Source organism: Theropithecus gelada, chromosome 3, assembly GCF_003255815.1.
Source record: "Theropithecus gelada isolate Dixy chromosome 3, Tgel_1.0, whole genome shotgun sequence".
Taxonomy (NCBI): domain Eukaryota; kingdom Metazoa; phylum Chordata; class Mammalia; order Primates; family Cercopithecidae; genus Theropithecus; species Theropithecus gelada.
This window is the reverse complement of record NC_037670.1, coordinates 113,233,569-113,259,735: the sequence shown is the minus strand read 5'-3', so window position 1 is coordinate 113,259,735 and position 26,167 is coordinate 113,233,569. Positions and strand designations below refer to the sequence as shown.

At 37.4% G+C, this 26,167-nt stretch overlaps 1 protein-coding gene across 4 annotated transcripts in view; it reads left to right on the top strand.

Annotated features, from left to right (window-relative positions):
- Positions 1 to 26,167, top strand: part of CDK14 (cyclin dependent kinase 14) — a 591,864-nt gene that overhangs the window by 93,383 nt on the left and 472,314 nt on the right. Inside the window, exon 1 of one of the 4 annotated variants that reach the window (XM_025378504.1) lies at positions 16,599 to 17,303. The exons of 1 other annotated variant lie outside the window; for it this stretch is intronic. Coding sequence is in view for 1 of the 3 variants with exons in the window: in XM_025378502.1 (XP_025234287.1) it covers positions 16,756 to 16,938 (183 nt within the window). In the remaining 2 variants the exon portion in view is untranslated. Of the gene's footprint in view, positions 1 to 16,598; positions 17,304 to 26,167 lie in introns of those variants that run through there. 2 more of the 4 variants (XM_025378502.1, XM_025378505.1) reach the window with 2 other exon arrangements.

Here is a 26,167-nt window from a genome sequence, read left to right as displayed (position 1 = left end):
TTATTTCAAAATGATGCCACAATTGCCCAAATATTTTTGGAATTCTATTTCTGTGTTAATTAAAGATTTAGCTTGTAAGTCACTCAGGAAAATCAGTCTTGTAGAAGCTTTTAATTTTTATATATTGACTTCTATACAGCCCTTGCTTTGACATACTGTACACCGATATCCCTTAAGAGCCCAGAACCATTTACATGCCACGTTTGGTTTTTCAGCTGTCAGCAGACTAATGATGTGGACTAAGAAGAATGCATGAGGGCTTTGCCTGGTGGAGACTATGCTGGCGGGCCATGATGGGGTCTTACTGTTCTCTGCTTCCTGCCCCAGGACTAGGGCAGGAATACATTATATATATAATTTATTTATTTCCAAAGGATAGTTTTAAAGTAAATGACACATATTGTTATATTTGCTAAAATGGGCTATTCTAGTTGGGTGCGGTGGCTCATGCCTGTAATCCCAGCACTTTGGGAGGCTGGGGCAGGTGACTTCCACTTTTCATTATATTTTGCATAGAAGTTACTGCATTGTTCTGTTGAGAAAGAAAAACAGCTTTAAATTCAGGCCATTTCTTCTATCAAGTAAAAAAAGAAAATTCTCCCCAGAGTAAAGCATTTTGCCAGTAGGGTTCTGTAGCTTGTGGGATGTACTAGGAAAAGGTTCATAAAAATGTGAAGCAGATGAATGAAAGAATCGGTCTTTTAGCCTGTGTGTGAAAAGCCTGGTTTCTTTTTCATACTGTTATAGGAAGTACTTCAGAGTTTGTACATATTTGCTATTTTCCATTTTGAAATGGTTGCTCTGTGTATTCTTCCCAAAGGTTTTAAAAATGAGAATACTTCTGTGGAATGTAAATATTAAGATTGATGTCTAAAGGTCATTTTTAAAATTTAAAACATCTGCTCTCCTTCATACTTAAATATTTATTGAACAGAAGTTGTATAAGCTGATGATGAGTCCTGACCTGGAATAGACCCTAGTTTGTGATACCAACACAGATTTGAATGAAGCTTGCCAAGGTTAGCACCTACTAGGTAAGTTCTCCCAGCTGGGGACAGACATCAGAGGTTTCCTCATTTTTCCATAACTTGTGTCTTTATAATGAATAGCTTATGCAGACATCTTTGTTTTTGGCTTTCCCTGTAATACCACGCATGCACGGCTGTGTTGTTGGGAACTTCCAGGAAAAGCTTGTTCAGGTAAATAGACTGGGAGAGCAGAAATTGAACTAATTTGTACAACGAAGTAACTGTGCCATGTTGCTTCTTTGTCCCTAGATCCAATTCATTGGCCTCAGTGGATTCTGTGCTCCTAAGTCCTAGCGACAGAACATCTACTTAGTCATTGATATTGGGTCTTCTGCCTTTGTTGGAAATGGTTGCTTTGTGTATTTATATTCTTTGTTCATTCATCATAATGATCCTCTTTCTAGATCCTCTCTGATTTGGTATTAATTGTAAACTTGCTGAGCAGAGAAGTTGTTTAAGATGGCTCTAATATGACACCTTGGTCCTTGATTTATTTTTCTTCCTTTTAAAATGGACTTATAGTATAAAGAGGCTAGTGTATATTGAGGGGGAACAAGTATGTTGTTGGAATTAAGTCATTTGGGTGAGGAGATAAAAGTAGATGTAGGTAGGTCATGTAATTAAAGGGATAGTCCGTGACATGTGGATGTTCAAGAGGTGGGAAGGAAGACTGGACGACTATGATTAGAGTCTGCTTCAGGGTAGAGGGCTTACCTTTTATTATCTTTGTGCCACAGGGCTTGGCACTATGCCTGATGTGTAGGTGTTCATTATATGATGATTTTGTGAAGCAAAGATGGAATAACTATCAAATAGGATGTTAAGAGTAAGCTCTAAGGTTAAGAGGGAAAAGTAATGATTACGTTATAAATACTAAGGATACAGAGGAAGCAAAGAGGAATAGAAGGCAAATAAGGATTTAAAAAAACTGGTAAAACATACCCATTTAACTTTAATTGAATGTCATTTGATTACAAATTAAATGTAGTAAACTGACAATACATATTTGATATTAAACTTCTTTATGCTAGTAAATATTAGGTATTGAAATCAAACCTATTTTTTAACCATAAAAATATAGGACTTTTAATATGCCCCTTGTCTAGACCAACTGAACTTTATTTTACTTTAATTTGAAGTTTGTATTGGATAAACTCTGTTATGGTATCTTAATAATCAGATACCAGATTTTTACTGATTAAAATAACTATAATTGAATTTTCTTTTTGAATATTTTACTATTCATTGTAGTATTAACATTTAATAGTGTAAGTTAACTGATACATTGCATGCATAGGGATTTGTGTGCATTAATTAAGGACTGTCATGTGTTTTTAAACTGAAGAGCTAATTGATTAAAAATTGAAAATATTCAAATGAGAACGTGCTGAGAAAATATTTCATGGGAAAATGGATCAGGTGAAGATTTGTGAGCAAGAAACTATGAATGCCTTTTAGGTATGAATGATAAGGGGTTAAATAAGCATTTAAGACTTGTATGCTTATATGTCCTATCTGTGTGTGGATCTGGAACGGCTAAGCTGCTACGACAACTAGGAACAGACATGATTATGTGAGTTATATAATCTTATGTGATCAGAATAATTCTTCCCAAATGAAATTTTGATTGCTGTTTCCCTGCTTATGACACCGTGTTGCCTACAAGATGGCACTCAACACAGGCAGGCACACAAGACCCTTCATGATTGCCCTTTGTCTTGCTTTCAGCCTTATCTACACTTCATTTTTCACCTGTGCTCCTTCCTTCTCCTCCACTTTCCCCAGATTTCTTGTAGGGAATTTTCTGTATTCCCTTGAGTGTGTTGTAATATTTTCTACCTCATTTATTTGCTCAGGCTGCTCTTTCTGCCTAGAAATCCCCTGACATTACAAGGTCCTTAAAATATGACATGAAAAATATTTAATGGTTTCTTTGGCATCATACCATGTGTATTAAAAGTAATAAACAATTGAAATGTATATTCTCTACCTTGGTAACAATGGGTAAGAGTATAGAAATGATTCATTCATATGTTCATTCAACAAATGTTTACTGAGCGTCTACTATTTACCAGACACAGTTCTTGACTCTGGAGATTTGAGATTGAGCAAGATAGACAAATCTCTGCCACCAGAGAACTTTTACAAAAGTGGGAATGGCAGGTAGATAATAAACAGATATGACCTGGCTGAATTTCTGAGGAATATAAACAAAAGCAAGGAAAGGGGAAGAAACGGATGGGAGGTAGGTATTGATAAATGTTCAGGGAAGGCATTTCTGAGAAGATGACATGTGAGTGTAGATGTGAAAGAAGGGAGGAAGCAAACTATGGGAATATCTGGAGGTAGAATATTTCAGAGAAGGGTGCAACAGCCTTGAGTATAGAGAGCTTAGTGTTCTTAAGGAAAAGGAAGGAGTTCAGGGTGGCTGGAGTGGAATGAGCAAAAGGTCTAGGGGAGAATGTCAGAGAGGTCGTACCTTGCTGGTCACGGTTGAGATGTAGCAATTTACTCCAAGTCAGAAGCTGTTTGAGGTTTTGAGCAGGATGGTGATAATTTAAAAAACCCTGCCTGTTGTGTAGAATGTAGACTGCATCGGGAGGAAGAATGTGAGAATAACAGCAGAAAGACCAGTTAGGAGGCTGTTGTAATCATCTAGTTGAGATGTGATGGTCGCCTATACTAGGATAGGAGCAGTGGAGCAGCTGAGTAGTGGGATTTGAATATGTTCTGAAAGGAGAGCCAAGGGAACTAGCTGCTGGAGTGGATATGGGGTAACAGAGTACAATCAAGGTTTCTCAAGTTTTCGACTAGAGAAATTTGAGTGACTTAAAGGTAGGATCATATTGAGATGGGGCAATATTGGGAAGAGGAGCAGCGTTTTTGAGAGGTTATGGAATCAGGAATTTGATTGGGTTTTGTACTTTTTTTTTTTTTTTTTTTTTTTTTTTTTAAAAAAAAAAAAACAGAGACGGGCTCTGTTGCCCAGACTGGATTGCAGTGGCACAACCTCGGCTCACTGCAACCTCCGCCTCCCAGGTTCAAGCGATTCTTGTGCCTTAGCCTCCCTAGTAGCTGGGATTACAGGCGCGCACCACCATGCCTGGCTAATTTTTGTATTTTGGCCAGGCTGGTCTCAAACTCCTGGCCTCAAGTGATCCCTCACCTCAGCTGTTTTGTACAGCTTAAGTTTAAGATTCCTTTTATATATCCTAAAGGAGTTGTCATGTAAGTATTTGGATATGTGAGTCTGAGGATGAGGGAAAGGTAGGAACTGGAGATACAAAATTGGGAACCCTCAGTTTACTGATGGTACTTAAGCAAGAGGATAGGATAAGAGTTACCTAAAGAGGGAGTATAGGCAGAGATGGCAAGAGGCCCAAGGTCCCCATCCTGGGACACATGCCTTTATAGGTTGGGAAGGGAAGAGTGTCCAGCAAAGGATTCTGAGGAGGCAGAGCTGGTGAAGTAGGAGGAAAACTACGGGGTTATGGTATTTGGAGTCAAAGTGAAGAAAGAGTTTCAGGAAGGAGGAGGTGATCAATTGTGTCACATGCTGCTGAGAGGTTCAGTTGAGGTCTGGGAATTGCCCATTGCTATTGCCATTGAGGAGGCTTGCTGACCTTTAGTGGAGTGGAGAGGACAGAAGTATGATTAAAATGAGTTTAAGAATGAATGGACTGAGGAAGTGGAACCAGTTGGGATCCTCTTTTTGAGGAATTTTGGTATGAAGAGGAACAGAGAAATGGAGTTGCAGCTGAGAAGAGTTCCGAATCAAGGGAGATTTAAAGTTGGAGACAACTTTGGGAATAATGACAGTTTTATTCCCCTTTTCTTCTTTGTTAAAAAGGAGACATGCCTTACCTGAGGAAATTCTTAGCTTTAATCTTTACAGTCGCTATAAGCATGAGAAAATTGTCATTTAAAGAGATAGCACTTTTTGCATTGTGGAGTTTAAAAAATCTTTATTTTTCTATTTTTTTTTTTGTAGAGATGGGGTCTTGCTGTGTTGGCCAGCCTAGTCTTGAACTCCTGGCCTCAAGCAGTTCTCCTGCCTTGGCCTCCCAAAGTGCTGGAATTACAGGTGTGAGCTACTGCACTTTGCCTAAAAAATCTTTTTATGAAGCATCAGATTTCAGTGCAGTTACAGTGTGCTTTCTTCCTTTAGCTTTTCGGATGTTACATAGTACCTTTGAATTATATGGAGCTGACCTGCCCCGTGTAAGATTTTCTATAAACCTAGAAGTAATTTCAGAATAAAAATTTTACACAATTATGTGTAATTGGTGAAAGTTCTGTTACTCTAATTCTTTTAGAATATCTAAATAGTATTAAAAGAATCAAACAACTTTTCCAAGTAATTACTTCCACTTAAAAAGAAGTGTTGTGGCTGGGCATGGTGACTCATGCCTGTAATCCCAGCACTTGGGAGGCCGAGGCAGGCAGATCAGGAGGTCAGGAGATCGAGACCGTCCTGGCTAACACGGTGAAACCCCCTTCTCTACTAAAAGTACAAAAAATTAGCTGGGTGCAGTGGCTGGTGCCTGTAGCTACTCAGGAGGTAGAGGCAGGAGAATGGCGTGAACCCAGGAGGTGGAGCTTGCAGTGAGCCGAGATCACACCACTGCACTCTGGCCTGGGCGATAGAGCAAGACTCTGTCTCAAAAAAAAAAAAAAAAAAAAAAAAAAACGTGTTGCATGGGTATGCCAATTAAAAAAAAAGTACTTAAATACTTAAAGAAAATTAGCTGATTCATGGTACTTGATGTTTTACTCGATGTTTGTTCTGATAGGATTAATTCTAGTTAAAATTATATTGTTCTGATGCTACATTTTATATAGCATGGTGATGGGTTTTTCTGAGTGGTATTTAACATGTGGATAGATTCTTTATACATAGATAATATGCATCATGGGTGATTCACCAAATTTTAATAAGAAAACCAATTATTTGTGCATGTTTTGAAAGCTGATGCCTCAGAATTTTATTCCTTCTTTGATCAGATAGAACATTTTGTTTAGTAAAATTTCGGAAGACAAATTCCTGCTTCCTGATTGGCATCAGTTATCTTACAACACCCCCAATTTTTTTGGAAATATATGCCTGCCAACTGTGTATTTGAAGAGGTATTTGCTTGGTTTGGCAAAATTGACTCTTGATGAGTGTTCCCCTCTTCTAGCATTTGCTACTCACTAAATTTTCCTTGTGTGTGCTGATGGTGATAAAATCTCTTGTCATCTTTCTAATCCATTTGGTAAACTTTATCTTTGATATTTCATTATGTGGCCATGGGTTCTCAGTTCTGTCTTGACTCTTACCCTGCAGCTTTGTAGTTACAAGGGGAAATATGACAGTGAGAAAGGAAGAAAATCCACAGAGAGAGAAGAGAGGCTGTGCGCTAAACTTTCTCATTAAAACTTTTAAATAGCTCCTTCCACCTTTAGTCAAAGGAAATATCAAGAAGTCCTGTGGGGTAACTCCTATGGCTGTTTAAGAAGTGTTTGAATTTTATGGAATAGTGCAAAAGCAAATTGCAATGCCAATAGAAACAGAAATACTGGAGAAGACTCAATAGGAACTGATAAAATTAGGGGGTGACTGAGAAAATGAGCCTGACAGCCCATGGCTGATACAGAAGAAAGTGCCAGACTGATCTGAACCAAGAGAACCAAGACAAGTATAAGCCCTCCTGCAGAAGTACAGGACACAGGATGGGAGTCTGTGGTTCCTAACAGCTTAGTGCCTGATCACACTTAAACACACATTATGCTTATCACTGGATTGCAATAGCCCTTTCTTTACTGAGCACTATTCTAAGTAGTTTGTACATCATTTAGCCCCACAGCAACCCTATTAGGTATAGGAACTATTCTAAGTATTCTCATAAGATTGGTAGCTTGCCCAAGGCCTGGATCAGGACAGAAATCTGTCTGATCCTTGAACTTAACATTCGTCTTCATCTAGCTGTTCTGTATCTGCCTTTATGTTGAAGTTAATGCCCCAGTGCACCTTTTTATATGGCTTCATCTATGATGTTTTCTTTTTCCTCCTTATCAAACCTGTTTTAACACTTAAGAGTTCTGAGTTAAATAACCTTGGTGGGTGTGGCAGGAAATCTCTGAAACAAAGTGGATCCATGCTACATTGTGATTCCTTGCAATCAGGTGGTCCTGCCAGGGCTGCAATTACTAGGTGCCCTTAGAAGGAACTAGTTATGATGGGGCCAGGCAGAAAGTACCTCTATGTTTTATGTGAGCTGAATTTTCCCTAAATGATTAAGAGAAACAGTGGTTATTGAGGGAATCAGGTGCTTCAGGGGAGGATTGATAAAACTAAGTTAATCTATTAGGTTTTTGTATTGTGATGAGAAAAACTTTACTTTCCCTAAATTACAATAAATATTGGGGAGATGATGAGAGAGGTGTAAAGATGGTCTCCAAGTTCCTGGTGACTAGCTGTTGTAACAGTCCCCAAAGCTATATTTTTCTTAACATAGGTGGGAAGAAAGTTTGGTTGTCTGTGTCCAGGGCAACTAGGAAAAAACACGTCTTTTTTTTTTTTTTTTTGAGACGGCATCTGGCTCTGTTGCCAGGCTGTAGTGCAGTGGTGCAATCTTGGCTCACTGCCACCTCTGACTCCCTGGTTCAAGCGATTCTCCTGCCTTAGCCTCCCGAGTAGCTGCGATTTTAGGCATGCACCACCACACCCAGCTGATTTTTGTATTTTTAGTAGAGACGGAGTTTCATCATGTTGGCCAGGATGATCTCAATCTTTTGACCTCATGGTCCGCCTACCTCAGCCTCCCAAAGTGCTGGGATTACAGGCGTGAGCCACTGTGCCTGGCCCGATAAAACACATCTTTGAACCGTATGTTCGAAGTGTACTTGGAGTACTTGGCAGTGTACTTGGAGACCCTGGAGTCCATCCAGATAATCTTCTACCAGAGAGAAGAAAAGAACCCTTATTCATAAAGGTTCAAATTACAGAAATCGTTTAAATCTTCTAGGCTATGCTCCTATGATATTACAAAAGTTCTTTGTTAAATTATCAAATTACATCCATATATAGATAATAACTCTAGTGCTAAGAGTGATCATTGACAGTCTGTGGATATACATGTACCTCCAACCCCCAGCATTTTACTTATTGAATTCTCTGTGACTCTGATATTCAGAATTTGATTACCTAAAGTGAAAATCTGCCAATTTTGCTTGATCTGTCATTCTGAGGCCTCCTCAACTTGAACTCCCATAGTATGACAATTATTTTCATATTATTTTTATTTGTATAAGTATCTGTGAGAATAGCAGTTGTGTCTCATTCATCTTTATACCTCCTATAGTGATTAATACAAAGCTCAATAAATGGTTGGTAAATGAATAGAACATGGAAAAAATCCCTTAGCAGTAAAATACAGAAAATGTAGTTTACTTTACAATGTCTTCTTAGCACTTTCTTTACATATTCCACAAATCCCTAGTGTATTTCTGTGGCTTTTTCCAAAATCCCCTCGATATTACTTCTTTAATTTTTAATAACCCTTTTTCCTTCATGGCCAGAAGCCTTTAAAGGTCAGGATCGGTACAACAAACCACTCTCAGTTTCATATTTTTTTATGACATTTCTTAGCTACTTATGTGTGGTAGTATGTACCAACAATTTATAGATCGTATCAATAAGGATAGTCAGTTTATTTCCCTTTAGGTACTGTGCCTAAAATTTGAGCATGTGCTACCACAGCAACTTGGATATCTGGTTAAACTAATTGGTCAAAGCATTCAGGCTTCCTGCAGGCTCAGATAACTGATCAGTAGCTAATATTCTATGGCTTTCCCCTAAAAATTATAAGAATAAAAAATTTTAATGATATTCAATTTAGTGTACAAATTTTTATATAGTTAGGTGTGTAAAGTAGCTTTGTAAAAACCTTGACTGCTATTAAACCCATCCTTTCCTACCATTATATAAATATCTACCTTGTATTTCCCTTTCCTAGAGTTTAAAACAAGACATCTATTAAGTTATTTTCTTTACTTCTGGTGTTAGTGGTTCACAGTAGCTCCATATCCTTTCTGTACATGTATCCCCATGTGTACTAGCACTCTTGATTATAAGGAGCTGAAAATCAACTTGAAGTGGCTAAAGAAAGAAAGAGATTTATTGGGAGAAGTATTGCAGAATAGAAACAAGAGCTGAACAACTATACTTTAGAAAGTCAGGCAACCAGCAGAGCTAGAACCTCAGCGGGTGCTACCTCCATGTTATCAGTGTTGTCTGTCTCTATGCTACCCTCATCTCTAATTTTACTACTTGATGGCTTTAGGATCTGAGTTGAGCTTCTTCACAGGTCGAGAGACACTGCCACTGGCTGCTTCTAAGTGGATGCTTTCTCTGCTTTGCTACCATCAAGCAAAGGTAGCACAACTGAGGGGAGGGGCACAACTGAGCTCTGGCTGAAAAAGTCCCAGGGAAGGATTACTGTAAGTTGGATTCCTTGTCTGTTCCTGGATAAGGTGCAACCCTCCCTAGACTGCAGTGGATGGCATGGGCTGGAAAAACCATTCCCCAGGAAGGAGAAAAAAAAAATGTGCTGGCCATTCCAAACAATTCGATTCTATTTCTTTTTAAGAAACAGGAACCTATACTGTTTTAATAACCACTCAGGGAAAGCATTCCACAAGGAATGGCAAGAAGGATTCAACTAATATTTGGGTGCTGCTGTTGTCATGATGTTACTGAATACAAAAGGGTTGCAGAGTAGGTTAAAGCATTTCAGAGTTGTTAATATCCCTGTGACTTATGCATGTTTGTAAGGAACCTGATTTCACTGTCACCCCAGTGATACTGAACTGTTAAATGATCATATGATGAATCTTCCTTAGCCAAAAAGCCTTTTTGGGTTTTCTTTCTGTTGTTGGAGAGTGATGCACACATGGTTTTGGAATCTGAATTGTATCAGTATTAGCTTGAAAAGGCAAATACTAAAACAATGCCACAGGAAAGTGAGTTAAATTATATAGGGATACACATTTTAATTTCAATTTTTAGTATCTTCAGTTGGTTATCCTTTGCTTGTCCTAAGTATTTGTTGTTGAATATCCAGCACTGTTAACCGTTCTTTCCCAAGGGCCTGCTTCCTAATTTATTAGGTGTATGTAGAATGAGACAAAAGAAGTATATTACTTAACAAATACTTTTTATTTGAGTATTTTCAAGTACATACTACATAAGTGACAAAGGTTTTCTAGATTTAAAACTGTCAAATGTAATTAAAAATTATTTCTGTATGTTTATTTGACAGGCTCGTTTAAGAGGGTTTTCTTCCTTTTGAGGTTTTCCTGATTTTTCAAACTAAGTGAAATTTTGGAAAGCTGGGACAAAGTCTCTGAAAGCAATAAAGCTCACTTATACCCCTGAACTAGAATTTATTTTTTTTTCTTTTCAGAGTTGATACAAAAACTTAGGTCTAAGTTTTTACAAATGAGACTTAGCTTCTTAAGCAGTTTTTTGATAGTCATGGGATTGTAGCCTCTGTCCTCATGGCATTTTGACATCAGGAAGAGAGAAAATCCTCACATCTTTTCTCAGTGCCATTTGCCTTTCTTCTTGATGCTACCCCAAGGATTTTGTGTCTGCCGTTGAGGTCTTATAATTTAATTCACATTTCTCAGATCATATTAGTGCTATACATTTGGAACTCTGTGATACTGTTATTTCGTGGATGTGGTCATAATAAAATCACTTTTACATCCAGATCTTCTCCATACTCACACTTAAGGCATGACACCACATCAGAACTCCAGTTGTGTTTCTGCTTAGGGTGTAAAAATGAAAAACTGTGCCATGCCCCATGTGAATGCCCATGCATTTTAGATATCACCTGAATAAATAATAAATACATAAATGTGCATGTGTATGTATGTAGAAACCATATGTATGGTTGGTATATAGAAAACCAGTATCTGTTTTAATGCAGATACAAGTCTTTTGAAACAAGGGTTTGTAATTGAACTAATGGGGAAGCAAAAACTGAGATGCAGACAAATTATCATCCAGGGTAATTGAGGGCATACAACCAGGAAACACAACATGTAGGGAGGAGGAAATTTATTTCATGGAAAGGAGTAGACTGAGACAGGAGCGGTGGTGCACACCTGTAATCCCAGCTCTTTGGGAGGCCAAGGAGGGTGCATCACTTGAGCCCACGAGTTTGAGACCAACCTGGGAAATATGGCAAAACCCTGTCTACAAAAAATACAAAAATTAGTTGGGCATGGTGGCATGCACCTGTGGTTCCAACTACTCGGGAGGCTGAGGTGCTGAGTGGGAGGATCACTTGAAGCTGGGAGGTCCAGGCTGCAGTAACTCATCATCGTGCTGCTGTACTTCAGCTTGGGCAACAGAGTGAGACCCTGTCTCAAAAAGAAAGCAGTGCCCCAAAATCAGATTTTTTTGAAAGCCAGGCAAAAATAAGATTTTTTTTTTTTAAATGATAGTCTGCATCTACCAGTTTCTGTTACAGAGTCATAATTGTCAATTTTCCATGCTGCTTCTTGACAACCTTAACAATCTGAAGTTCCCTTGCTATAGCTCTAGCTTTGGATTTTTAATTTCCAACTTAGATGAAGTTCATAACAAAACATTTTTCACCTTCTGCAGTTCATAGGGATCAGCACAGGATTTATCTTTAGCCAAGACATATGATGGCATCCATTGTATGCAAAATTGTATCAGCAATGTAGGGAATGCAGAGATGAAGAAAATATGGCATGTTTGTGTGTTTGTTAGGATTGTTTTGTTTTTATTAGTGTTCCGGATGTGTAGGTTTTGAATGATCTTCCTCAATATCATTTTCCACATAAGTTCTTTGGTTTTTAGGGTGTAATTTAACAGAATGTAAAGTTTTGCTGGGAACAGATTTATTGGGTTGTGATAGAATCACCTATGTTTACTGATTAAATTAGTTCCTTTTTTCCCCTACAGAATCAAGAAAACACTCAAAGTTGTATAATATTAGGAGGAAAATCTCAACATTGCCATGCAGTGTCATGCATGACATATGGATAGGTTTGGTGTTGTGGTTAAGAAATGGCTGTTAAACGTTCAGTTCAGATTCCTCCAGGATTTCACGGTGTTTTGGGAAAGTATTTTAGATAAGTGACATTTCTTCAAATATATAAAATTGTAAGTAATGAGTGACAGAAGAGAATTAAGTCATAAAGTTTTTAGGGTTCACAAAAAGTTTGGGGTTTAGGCTTACTAAAAAAATGAACATTTAAAAATCAATAACATGAAATTTTACCATAAAAATTTACAACATAAAATAGATTGCTAATATATTACTAAATATAATCTATTTGAAAAAAGAAAGAAGTTGCTAGGGTTATATGGAATTGTAATCATTTGAAAACCAGCTTATTTTTGGAAAATTTCTGTTTCCTTTATTACTTTTGAAAATAAATTTACAGTTTTTTCCTTTCTTTTAGACTTAAATTTTAATGAAACTAATTCATAAAGTAGCTGATTATTATAGTTAGATTCATATATATAAAGTACTTTTTTCTTCCCTCATATTTAAAATTTTCTTAGTGTTTCTTTTTCTTTGTTCAGTTAAAGTGTTTTCCCTTCACAGGCTTTTGGTAGGAAAGAAAAAAAAAAAAGATAAAGACAGAATAAAAGTAATTCTCTGTCCCTTTTTTCAATTCTTTTTTCCAGGCTTTAAAAAATTTTTTGTTTGGCCCCACCTGTCCGTCAGACCCTATTTATGTGAAGATCAGTCATCTGGCAGCCTCTTGTGTCTGAGATAGCTCCAGGAAGGTTGACATGAAACAAGGGTTTCTGAGTACTGCAGAGCCTGTGGAATAAGACCTACATGTTTTCCACTCAGGAGAAAGCTCCTGGTTCTGCTTTGAACCCACCTGTTGACTCAAGCCATTCACACACTGTTCCAATAAACCTGATTATCTAGTTGCCCAATACGGGGATGGCTGAGGAAGCCTGTAGCAAGACTGAGGAGTGTGTGGTGATATTAGAAGGAGAAGCACATGTAGGGTCATAATAAGGCAATTTTGATGGTAAAAAGAGAATGAATCATAAAAATGAAGCAGAACACTTAGGTATCAGGTTATTGAGATTAGGAGCCAATTGGCCCTGTATACCTACTGTTAAACCCTGAGGGCTGCCACTGATGTTTATAATTGGCCCCATTATCAGTTGAAGATTAGATTGTGTTTATTATAATCTATTTTAAAAGTCAGGAAGTGCATACTACTTTTTAGAATTTAAAAAAGTCTCATATAAAGACAGGCATTTCAAGGGATCAATTTTTGTTTACTCACAAAAATGACCTAGTAGATGTTAGTCTTGTTTTTCTCTCTGTCCACTGAGATTGTTTTTACAAGCCTTTTTGTCTCTTCTCTTTGAAGCTATAATTTTTATTTTAAGCTCTACTGTTGTTCTTTTATGGTATAGTTTCAGACACATCTCAATGGCCTCTAATAAAGATATTCTTAACACCATAGATTGTGAATCCTGTATGACATAATGATTAATTTCCTGCAGCTTTGCCCTCTCACTGCTCTCTTTACTTCTGCTTTATAGTCAGACTTGTTGTCTACACACTTGTTGACACTATTATTTTCCCCTACCCATTCCTCAAGCTCCCCATCCATTTCCACTCTATGTCTGTCCACAGAATTTGTTTGAACTTCTGTCATCAGCAACTCCACTTACTATTTATTTATTCAGCAAGTACTGAGTACTGTCCTAGGGGCTGGGGAAACACAGGAGAACAAATGAGAAGTCCATGCTCTTGAGCAGTTTACATTCTAGTAGGGGAGGAAGACAAACAAAGTAAATTAATGAACAAAAACAGTGTAATGTGATAGGGGAGGGAGGAGCAACAGCAGAGAAAAGCCAGAGAAGGACTCTGAAAAGGCAATACCTGAGGTCCAACTGAATAATGGGAGGGAGTCAGCCAAGGGGTTATCTGGGAAGAACATTCTAGGCAGAGAGAACAGCAAACATAAACATTCCTGAGGAACCAGCTTTGAGGAAAATAAAAATTGTCCATTGTGACCGAATCATAGTTGGATGGGTGCTGTGCTCAGAGCCACTTGGTAGTGGGTGTGTAGGGTGAACAGAAGTCCTTCCTCTCCAGGTCTCAGTCAGTGACTGATCAGCCCAGGGATACAAAAGCCTGGCCCTCTTGTTTCAGGGGAGACTAGTGCTGGGTGTAGTTTTTGTCTGAGGCCACATTCTTCCTTGGCTTTTCCCCTCTCTATCCTGCCTCCTCATTTCTTTTCACTGAGAGCATGCCCTCAATAAATTGTAAGATCCGAGCCCAGCTCTGTTTCTAGGAAACCCTGACCTAGGCGTATAAGCAAACTTTTGATCTGTCATCTGAGCTCCAGACCCTTAGACAGCTGCCTATGCAACATGTCCACTTGGATGTTCAGAAATACCTAAAACTCAGTGTGTAAAAAATTGAATTTATGATAGTTTCCTCTTTTGCTCAAGTTTGTATTCTTCCTGTGTTCCCTCGTTTCTTTATGAACCAGCCTTTCACTAGTTATATGAGAGAATTCAGTATAGATTTTCCCTTTCCATTAGACTTCATGTCCAGTCTCTCAGCAGGTAACTTATGGTGAATGCCTCTTACCTCTGTTGTCTTTCCACCCACATTTTCATGGCTTTAGTTCAGGGCCTTGTCTGAAACACTAGCTTAGCTTTCCAAGTGGCCTCTCCGCTTCCCTTCCTTCATTTCACCAATCCATTTCTACACCATTACCCTGTCGTAAAATGAAAAACCTCATCCAGCTACTGTTCTGCCTCTAGTCCTGTAGGGCCTTTCTATTGGATTAAATGGCAACTTCCTATAGGATAAAATTCCCAACTTTTTAGCATGGCTTACAGGGCCGTTTCTGCCTGGGCATTGAGCCACCTTTCCTCTGAGCCTTCACAATGGTGACCACTGTGGGTACGGCTTGGTTATTTCCTCATACAGCTTCCAGTTTCAGGCTTCATGCTGTTCCCCAAATGTCCTTCTTCTCCTGGGTAGTACTGGAAGCTTCAGCTTTAGGTACCTCCTCTGTGAAGTCTTTTTTGAGCCACCTAAGGAATATTGTTTATCCTTAATAGAGCACTCTCAAAATACTCATTTCAGTGTATTATAATCACTCACTTTATTTCTAATCACTCAAGGCATTCATTGAAGGCAGAGAATATGACTCTTCACATTGCTGGGCACATTAACGTGTTTGCTGAATGAATAGATGAAAGAATAAAGGAGAAATGTTATTGTGTTTATTGGTTTTTATACAAGATGTCTTAGTGAACACAAACATTTTACGAATGATAGGGGAAAGGGGATAGCCTAAGAAGAACTTTTAGCCCTAAAATATGGAGTTGGGAAATTCATTAATTTTTTAATGTTAATTTAATATTTGCTGGATGCCTAGCATTGTATTATGTGGTATTTAAATAAATTTTGAAAAATGCAATTGGTGTGATTTATCAAGGGCCTTAAAATGGGGAAAATGACAACAATACAAGAGAGTTTTATGAGGTGACATATGATTAAATCTTGAATGACTCAATAAGAAGTGCTGTTGGTTCTGAAAAAGTGTCTTTTTGGGCTGGAGGGATAATCACAAAAAAACCTCAGGTTCTTGAAAGACCTGTTGAAGTCTGTTCTGCAGAAATGATGCTCATATAATTCAATAGTTTTCAGATATTAAGGAGATAGCTTTCTCTTTTGGCTTTGTTGAAGATGAAAGTATGTAATATTTGTGTTTGAACAATAACTTTTTAAAAAGATTTTAAAGCTTTTGTGTTGCAGGAAAACAAAGTTGAATATCTTCATAGTGTCATTCAAAATAATGAAGGTGAAGATGGTTTGCAAGTGGGAGAAAGAAGAGATGATTCATTTAAACCAATTAGGATGTGAAGGGAAAACACTTTGCCTGAGGTTTCTCATCATCATTGTATACCCCAGTTTGGGGAGCTTTGGGAGTATCAACCGCTTATCATTGACACAGTAGTTACCTCCTCGTGTACTTTAATTTTTTAAATGAGTGAATATTTACAAGGTTAGATTTCATGCCTTTTTTTATTTCTTACCTAAGGTATTTCTCAGTTGTGTTGTTGTATCTTAATCTAATTTATATCCTTTCGTGATTCTGTGTACGGAGGACAGGAACTCCTTTAAAAAAGAATGGATCAACCACTTTCCTGTAGGGGTCGCTGTGAGAGTAGCAGTCTGGCATCCTTCCTTTGCCGCCTAGCACCTTGTGGCATGACTTGGCACAATTTGCCTAAGGATTGTGAGATCTGGCTTGTTTTGGTATTTTATTTTTCAGAGTGGTATGAGCTCTAAGTCCACCAAAAATTCTGCAAGCTCATAACTATGCATTCTTTTACTTTGGTTCTGTGTATGCTGCACCTGTGTTGTTGTTGTTGTTTTTTTTAACCATGTATTTGATGTACGGTTATTTTAGAGTTCTTATTATGCTCCATTTGCATATGACAAATATATACACATAGACACCATTTTAGCAGCTTTTGCAGCATGCATGATGGTGGCTGAAACTTGGCCTTCTATAGGATCCCAGATTATTATTTAATGGGGTTGTCACTCAGGACACTTACTGGCTTTCTCCAATGCTCTTAAAAAAATTGAATTGAGCATGATGAGGTGCATCCCCTTGATTAAATGTTTTTCCTCCCATGCAATCACCATTAGCTGTTTGGCTCCCATTCTGCATTCTTTTGAAGCAGCCCTGCATTGCAAATCAATATCTTTCTGAAAAGACAGTGTGTTGTGAATTGCCTGGACAGCATATGCACGGATACTTTGGCTGCAATGCTGCTGCAGAGCCCGGTTACTCTGCCTTCCTGGGAACTCCACAGGCAAGTCCATCGTGTTTGGAAAAAAAAAAATTAGATTTTTTGGAGAAAATAATTGAGCTGTTAAAGCTATTGATAGTGAATGTTAGCATGTCCTTTGACATGTTTCTTCTGAACAGTTTTTGGTCTTATTCCACTGAGATTAGCTTCTCTTAGGAGATTCCTGGGCTTTTTTTTTTTTTTTTTTTTTTTTGCTTGCTTATGCATCCCCCTCTCTTGGTTGTAGTACGGCCGTACCATTTCAGCTTGCTAGTGCAGAAAGATGTGAATTCAGTTGCTGTATGAGCCTGGCCTGGTGCAAACACATTGCTAGAGACATGTTAAAGAGTTCCAGGTGAATCAAGCCTGAGGGAGACAACAGCAGAACGGTAAGACGGAGCATGCTTAAAATTATAGCAGGGGTTTTAATTTGGAGCATCTCGGCAAGTCTGAATCCTGACTCACTCATTTACAACTTAAAAAGGATTCATTTTATGCATGTCATTTTACTCACTTCCTTCTATTTAACTGCCAGAAACATCACAGATTGATAAAGGGGGTATTTAAATTAGGGATCTGACTGGAGGTTACTCATGGGAGAGTCTTTTGAGGCTCCCGAGGCTACTGCTCCTAGTTTGTAAACACCAGTAGCAGAGATAAGATGGGGAAAAGGTTTTACGACTGCTTCTTTGCCATATCTGAGTCTTATTCCTTCTGAAACTAGTCTTTATTTATTATAGCTGAAAGAGATCTTACAGATTGTTTTTGCCTGGCTATGCTTGGCTGAATGCCCTCTGAGTCAAGCAAGTGAAGGACGAGAGACTACTTTTTCCATTTGAGTAAACTGATGTCCATGAATTTAGCTGGATTGGATCTGAGTAGAATAAATATCTCTAATATATTAGGGACCTGGGGCTTCCTCCCTGCTCATCCTACTTCCTTCCCTTTTGGATCACAGAAATGCACCTACTTTAAGTGTGTGCTGCTGAGCAGAGGTCAGTGTGCTGGTATTTTGCATCATTACACCTGTAGTGGTTATGCTTTCATGTACAAAAGTGATGATTCTTCATGCAGTTCTGCTTGAAGTGCCGGCTCTGATAGTAGACTATTAGCATTTTGGATGCTAATGGAGAACCCCTGCATTCATGAAGAACCGTGGTAGCAGACAGCCTACTCCAATGATGCTTACCTGCTTGTAAAGCAGATAAAATTGAGAGATAGGAATGTAAACCTTGACGTCTTCAGAGACTGAATTTTTGTTTCCTTTGTTAATTGTCACACAGTTGACATATTTGATGTGGTGGGGGTTTGAACTTGAAGGACGTGTTTTAATAGTGTTCGGAGTGAGACTAATAACATTACTTAGCCCTAGTGACTTTATGTGGATTCACCTGTTATTATATACATGCTGAATGTTAAGGATGTCAGCATTTGATTTTTTGCTTTAAAAATATTCCACTTACGTATAGTTTAATTAACTTAGTCCTTTATGTAAAATGTAAATGTGTAGTTGGTGAATATTAAGAAAATCATCAGGAGCTTGCATGTTGGCTATAAGCCAGTTCTGTATAATTTGTGACATAAGTAAATGTAAGAAAGATCACCTGATTAGTTGATAGGCTAATTGACAGAAATACTGGTAACTGTTGTGGTTCACTGTGAGTGAATTTCTTTAATGGTGCGGTGCTTCTATATTCACTCAACTATTTACTGTTGAGGTTGGACATTGATTTTTGGGAGTGAATATTTGGATTTTCTTCCAAAGATAGATCAAATTTACCTCTCTTTTTTAAAAACTTTTTTTTTCTGTTTAGAAGACGTTGCGCCCTGTGTTTACTGTTTCTTTTTCTGAGAATAATGTGTTTTAGCTATTTATATTTTTACTTTTACTTTGTGTGAGTTGTGAGGATTTTTTTTCATCCTGTGACAGAAGGAATTGTAAATTTGCAAAAAGTAATTTTTAAAAAGTAGAGCAATAATATGACTGCTTTTACAATCATGTGATATTTCTCTCATTCTGCAAATATTGATTAGCCACCTACTATGTGTAAAACATTGTAAGACCTGCTATATAAAGGAAGTATGGATGAAACAGTACCTTTTCCTGAAGGAGCTTAGAAATAGTTATATTGGTATTTTCCCCTGGAATATGCCCTATTATGCTTTCTCGTGGATAGTCAGTTTGGTGCTTTTTAATCCTCTCCTTTTAAAAAAGCATTTGTTTGTTAAACAAACATTTATGGAATCTATTGTGTAATAGTGGTGAGTAAAACAGATGTGGTCATGGTTCTTATGGAACTTACAGTCTACTACTTTTTTCTTTTTTTCAATTGAGCCGAGGGTCTCACTGTGTTGGCCAGGTTTGTCTTGAGCTCTTGGACTCAAGTGACCCTCCTGCTTTGGCCTTCCAAAGTACTGGGATTAGAGGCATTAGCCACTACTGCCAGCTACAGTCTACTTTTAAAAATATTTCAAAGAGAAAATATGTGGCAAGTTTTTTTTTTTCTTTCATTTTGGTGATTATGAAGGAGATACTGTATGCTTTGATATTTTTTATTGTGGTAAAATATATATAACACAAATCTTGCCATTATTACCATTTTTAAGTTTATATTTCAGTGGCATTAAATATATTCACATTGTTTGCAACCATCACCACTATCCATTTCCAGAACTTTTTCATCAACCCAAACAGAAACCTTACCCTGCTCTCATTAAATAGTAACTACCCCTTCCCCCTGCCCCTGGTAATCTTATTCTATTTTATGTGTCTATGAGTTTGGTATTCTAAGTGCCTCATAGTATATTAAATGGAGTCGTATGTATTTTTCCTTTTGTCTCTGCCCTGTTTTACTTAGCATGTTTTCAAGGTTCATCCATGTTGTAGCATGTATCAGAATTTCATTCCTTCTTAATGCATTCCTTGATTTTTATATAGGATAGACAGCAGTTTTTCCTCGTCTGATGACATGAATCAAGTTCCTGTATGGACATCATAATAGATACTTTAAATATACTAAAATAGCCTATGGGAAAGGGCAAGGAATAAGGAATAGAAATGCACTGAGAGAAAGAGTTATGGATATATTATATATTATTTTCATATATTTATCTATGGGTATATTATAATTGAGATGCTAAGATTTTCACATCAATTCTTTGCTGATAGCAGCAATCAGCTGAAATAATTGGAAGCTGGGCCATAGCTTTTGTCATTATTAACGTTTGAATTTCACCCACTGTACTTCCATCTTCTTACTCTATTTTACTTCATAAGCAAAGACTGATCATGTTGAGGTCTTCTTACAGAGTCAGAGACTCTTAGAGCTGGCAGGTACTTTAGAAATTGTTATTTAATTGATTCATTATCATTCACTAGCCAGTGTGAGAGGAAAACTCAGTCTCCTGCTGCCCACTGTGGGCCTTCTTTCACTCCCCACCCCATTTTCAGTGGAAACAACCAGAAAACCCCAAGTATCCTCTGAGTTTGACAGAAATCGTAGAGGGTGTAAACTTGATGCTGTATTAAGAAGTTTTCCACTGGATGAGGTAAGCCTAGCTTCATGAATACAGCTTTCTGTTTCTCAGATTTCTTCCTGATACTGCTTCCATAAATCCAGACGGTTTTTCTGAGGGGACCTTTTTTAGAAAGCCAAGTTAAGGCCTCAGTGCTGTTCATTTGTTTTCTATCGACCATTTTGACAGTTCTTAGACTGGGTCAGTCAGCAGTTTATATCCATGCTTTTAACTCACTGTCCAGGGGACCCAACCATTTATAGAGGAGGAAGATTCAACATAGCAATATCTAATACCTGAGCCTTCCAGCTAAGCCTGCTCCTTCTTAATGAGTCTTGCTTTCTGTCCCCCTATTTTTCTGTTATGGCCTTTTATTATGAGACTAATTCAGAATCAGATTAATCAAATATATGTTAAATTTGAGTGGTAGGTTTGTGGAGAGAGAGGGAAGATGGGTCAGAAAACCTTAAACCAGTGAGCAGTTATTTTACACAGCTTTGGAAGTACTTTCTTTTTCTTTCTTTTTCTTTTTTTTCCATCAAGAGAGATAAGAGAGAATGAAGAGAAATGGAGAGAATTGTAGATAAAGTTGTTTTTTGTTTATTTCTGTCAGGATGTAAGAAGTCCCAGGGGACGTGTATGAAAGCCAACACAGTGGTCAAGAGCTTGAGCTTTGTATTCGGAGTCCTGTAATCAATCCCATCTCCTGTGTTTATTTTCTGTGGCCTTGGACATGTTACTTAATTCATGTGTGCCTCAATTTAACCATCTGCAAAATTGAGATAATATTATCACCTTTCTTATGAGGTTGTTGTGGAGATTAATTGGGAAGCTATTTTAAAGCATTTTTAATAGTAACTTACATAATAAGAGCTCAACAAAAGTTAGCCATCATCATCATTGTCATCTCATCTAGAAATCCTTAATTTCCATCTCTTTTCTATCAGCTGCATTATATCTTGCCCAAGATCCTTCTGTAGTTTGATAATAGAGCATATATAATTATTTCTTAGTGTTACTGAGTTTGAGTGGATAAAAGGAGTATGTAATAGAAAGCTCCAATATCCTATTTATCATCTGGCAGACTTTGGAAGGGTGAATGTTCTTTAGACTTACTTTTCTGCCCAGTTGATAACACATTTGCCCCAGCAGCTTATTCCTCAGGTAAATGAAATCTTGGTAAAAATACAAAGTTGACAGTGAAATGCTTCTGGAAGCACTGGAGTTTGTTTCCAGGTGACAGACAAACAGCAGGATGTGTGTATCCCACTGGTGTTCTCTATTCACCTTGCATCTCTTAGGCAAGATTTGGTATTGATTTTTCTCAGCTATAGGAAAGGTTTGCAGAACCAGTCTTCATGAAATCAGTTAGGAGTATTACTAATGGGTTACTGTCAAATTTATTATCACTGAGATTTTAGCTCTTTACAATAGATGAATCAATTGTTAAAGCAACATTGAAAGATACTTCCATTTTCTCCTCAAAGGTTCATTGTTCCCAGTGTTTCTCTTCATAAGCTCTGTGTGGTTAGTGACCCATATATGATTCTCTGAAAATGTTAAGAGCTTCGAAAGTCAATTCTATATTGAGTGATGCCCTGTATTTTCCTGAACTCTTTGATGGAGTTTGCAATCTAGATTTATTTTATAAGAAGAAAAACATTACACTTTTCAACTTTATAACATCACTCTTGACATCAACCACTAAATTATTATCTAAACACTAATAATACATTTATATTTTATTAAAAAGGTGGTTATTGTAGATTTGGAGATGTATGTTGTGTTTATATAGCCATCTGTTTCAGAGTAAGAAGATAGTACACAATTTTATTTCTCCTTTAGAGAAGGAATTTAAAAATATTTATACTCTTTATTTTAAAATGCGTTCATATGGTTACCAGGGGGAAAGAATTCAGATCCTAAAGGATCAGTCATATCTCCAGTAGTGTTTTCTCTTCAGTTTTCATTTTTTAATGTTACTGCACCTTCTGGATGCTGTATCTTACATGAGGGACAGAATAGTGAGCTACAGATATTTGAAAGGTAGAGACATGAAGGAAGAACTGGCCTGGTTTAGTACAAAGAAGCCAGGGGTGGTTTAGTGAAACTCAAAAGTGAAACCAAACAGAATTCAGAAGGCACTTGAGACTGTCTTTTGCAAGGCCTTTGAGACAAGTGAGCTTCTGCAGTCCCTGTGATGTTTAAAAATACCTCTCAAACACTAAGCATATGTGTATAGGTAGAAAGCATCCTGGACCATATTACTGATTTCAAGTCTATGAATCTGAGATCAGCCTCTTCTGTTTATTAGTAGTTAGTGCTTCTGATGTGGTAGACATTTTTAGTTTTTAAATCAGGGTGGTTAACAGTCAGCCCCCTTTGCCAGCTTAGTTCACACTGCTACATGTTATGGGGTCCTTTGGAAATACACTCTGGTTTTCTATTCTCAGGTAGAACCCAAGGCAAAACCTAAAAAAGAAAAGCTATGTTTAAACCTGTAAATCCTGTGGGAGAGGGAGGAAAAGTTTTTATTTGCAGGAACAGACCTTTTTTTTTTTTTTCTAGAATAAGAGCTTTAAGGGAATAGTGTCTTGATGAAGAAACTAATTAGCCATGCAGTGTGAGCCACTTTGTGTAGCTTGATTTTTCTATTTTGTAGAGAATAGGTATTCCATTTCCCCAAAGCAGCTATGGGAATTTTGTAGATTGGAAAACGCTGTGCTTTGTGGAATCTCAAAACAAAGTCACCGGCTTGCTATGCTTGGAGCTTCTCATCTCCTGTGTCCCATTTCTGAGCCTTTTGGCTATAAATGTTTTGGTGAGGGGTGGGGTGAATATAGATATCAATTTTAATATTTCACCTCTTAACACATATCATTTGGTCATATGCTATGAATTCTGCACTCCTGACTCTGTCTTTTTTCCATGATGGCATTTTAACCAGCATATAATTGTGGATGTCAACTGGAAGTCAGAAAATGTACATACTTTCTTCTTTCTCTTGTTGACCTTTTTGGAATATTTAATGTTTTTAGTGGAAACAGTGTCTGAAAGACATCTCATCTGGCTTTCCACATAATCAGAGTAGGATTTAATCCGGAGTGGGAAATATTCAGTTATGCCATTTGGGCCAAAGGTTCCCTCACACGCCGACACCAAAGGAGGACCTGTTTTAGGATACATGGTACTCTTCACAAATGTAAGTTCCTTTTCAAATTTCTTTTCTGGATCCTGAGGTGACTTCCCTCTAAGTTTTACCTCCAAATCTACCAAATAAACCCTAGTAAGTAGTAAGCAAAGCTAGATTCTGAATTCAATTCTGCTTAGGATAATTTTATAGTAATTGTTTTTATAGATATGATGGCCAGCAGCAAAACAATGTTCCTATATTAGAGACACATACATCTATAAATTTCTATGCAGGAAGTAATGTGATATATGCTGCTATAACCCATGTATATTCTTTCTTCTCTACCTGTCACTCATTCCAATCCCATGGCTATTTAAATTCATAAACATATTGGATGTATATTATTGCAAATTTTATTTCAGAGCTCAAAATATATTGAGTTATCTGATAACTACCATGAACTTTTGTGATGTTTGAGTAAATTTTTATCACTCATTATACACAGAGACTGAAATAAATTTTCCCTCTAAATTTGCCGTCTCTCACAATCACAATCTCTTATTTGACCATAACAACAGAATATATCATTACATGGTTTACAGCACCATGTCTCAAACTTCAAGGTGCACAGAAATCAACCAGGGATCTTGTTAAAATTCAGATTCTGACTCGGTAGAACTGCAATCGGTCTGGGATCCCAGGTGATGCCAGTGCTGCCAGTCTGCAAGCAGCAAGGGGTTAACTTTTCCAGATGAAATTCTGGTCTGCAAAGCTGACTACATTCTGAAAAACTTATACAGACAACTAACAATAGGGCTGGTAATTCTACCCTTGCTATGAGTGTTCATTAAAACTTTAGGTTAAATTTATCATTATGATTTGGACAAAATGAAGAACCTAGAGGTCAGAAAATATAGGCATCTACCTATGTGAGCCTTAAAAAAAACTGTATCTCATCTGAAATGTGTAATTATCACAGAAGAGAAAGCGACTAAATAAAATTATTTTAGCAACATGTACCAAAGGTTAAGCTTCTGGAAGGACTACCTAACATTCCATAATAGAATTAGCAAAACGGTTATCAAGCTATTAATGGCAAGGATTGAAGTCCAGTAAGGGATGTAACAAAACTATAGTCACTGAAGCAGCATAAATGAATGTAGTGTCCTCAAGAGTCCTCCATTCAGTTGTGTCCACTAGCTGATGAATTCAGGATTTAAGTGAAATTAGGTCAGATGCCAAAGAAATCATGTAGTAGAAAAATAAGCATTTTAAAACTAAATTGCAATATTAGACATTGAATTCTGATGAATGGAAACATCTGGTAAAGTGTTTTCATGACTGGAAAACATCTCAACACAGAAGGTACCTTGTTTTTAATGTAGTTTCTCAGGACTAATTTTTTTTAATGACCTATTTTTAGTTAAAGGGGAAAGCTTATAATTAGCAAAACAGTTCATCATTGAGTAAATTTTAACAGAACTATTTCATGCCCAGTCTTTTGTGCTTGGGGAACACTAAAGAAACAGAAGATATGGTTTGTGTGCTCAAGGTGTTTACAGTCTGGTCATGGAAATACAAACACGTGAGAAACAGTGCTCAGCAAAGACAGAGCTCCCCCCAGCCACCAAAATAAACCGAACACATGAAAACAAATTCTACAGTAACTTATATAAGAATATATGATAATGTATGTTTCAGTAACAAATTATAAAGTACAATCTAAAAATGATGTAGTTGGTAGTGAGGGCATTTTTGGTTGTGACAGTGACAGTGATATAAGGGCAGGACTAGCATTTAGTAAGAACCATGGTTGCCAGATGTTCTACAATGTGTACTGCTGTGCAAATGCTGCACCCAAATAATTTTCAGCCACAATGCCCAGGATGCCACCACTGAGAAACAGTTTCAGGATGTCAGAGTTAAGTAAAATCTGAAAAGACTGGAGACATCAAGAAAAGTGTATTCATAGTATGTACCTGTCTTTGTCCTTTCTACATCTTAAAATTCTAACAAAGTGGAACACAAAGGAAGCACAAAGAAATGAATTTATGTGTGAGACTTTACTAGTTAGTCTATCTAAAATTATTTACCAGCTGCACACTGCTGCCTAGAGTTCATAGTAGAACATTAGAGCTAAAACTGATCTGTATCATTTTACAGATGAGAAGACTGAGATCTGGGGAGTTTAAGTGGCTTGTTTTGAGGCACTTAGTTCTGACTTCCATGGGCAGTATGCTTGCATGTATGTTAGGTAATGTTCTGAAGGTGATTTTAGGCAAGATCTTGGTTCTCATAAAACAAAGCTGTAAGTAAAACACATTCTTGCATATATCATTCTGTATGCCTATATATCTTTGCTCTATGTAGCCACTGTTACTGCCATCTCTGTATATACGCACATACTGTTAGGGAGAAAATAGAGAAGACAGCAAGCAGAGAGGAAAGCATACTTTTAGACTTGACAGATTTAAGTTATAGATGAAGGCAGTTATCATTGGTTATGATTCTAGTGGCAATGATTCTAATTCTTCCTACCCCTCTCTTCTACCCAAAACTCTTGCACATCTATCCTTACTAGCTGAAATTACTTTTATAAGGGAG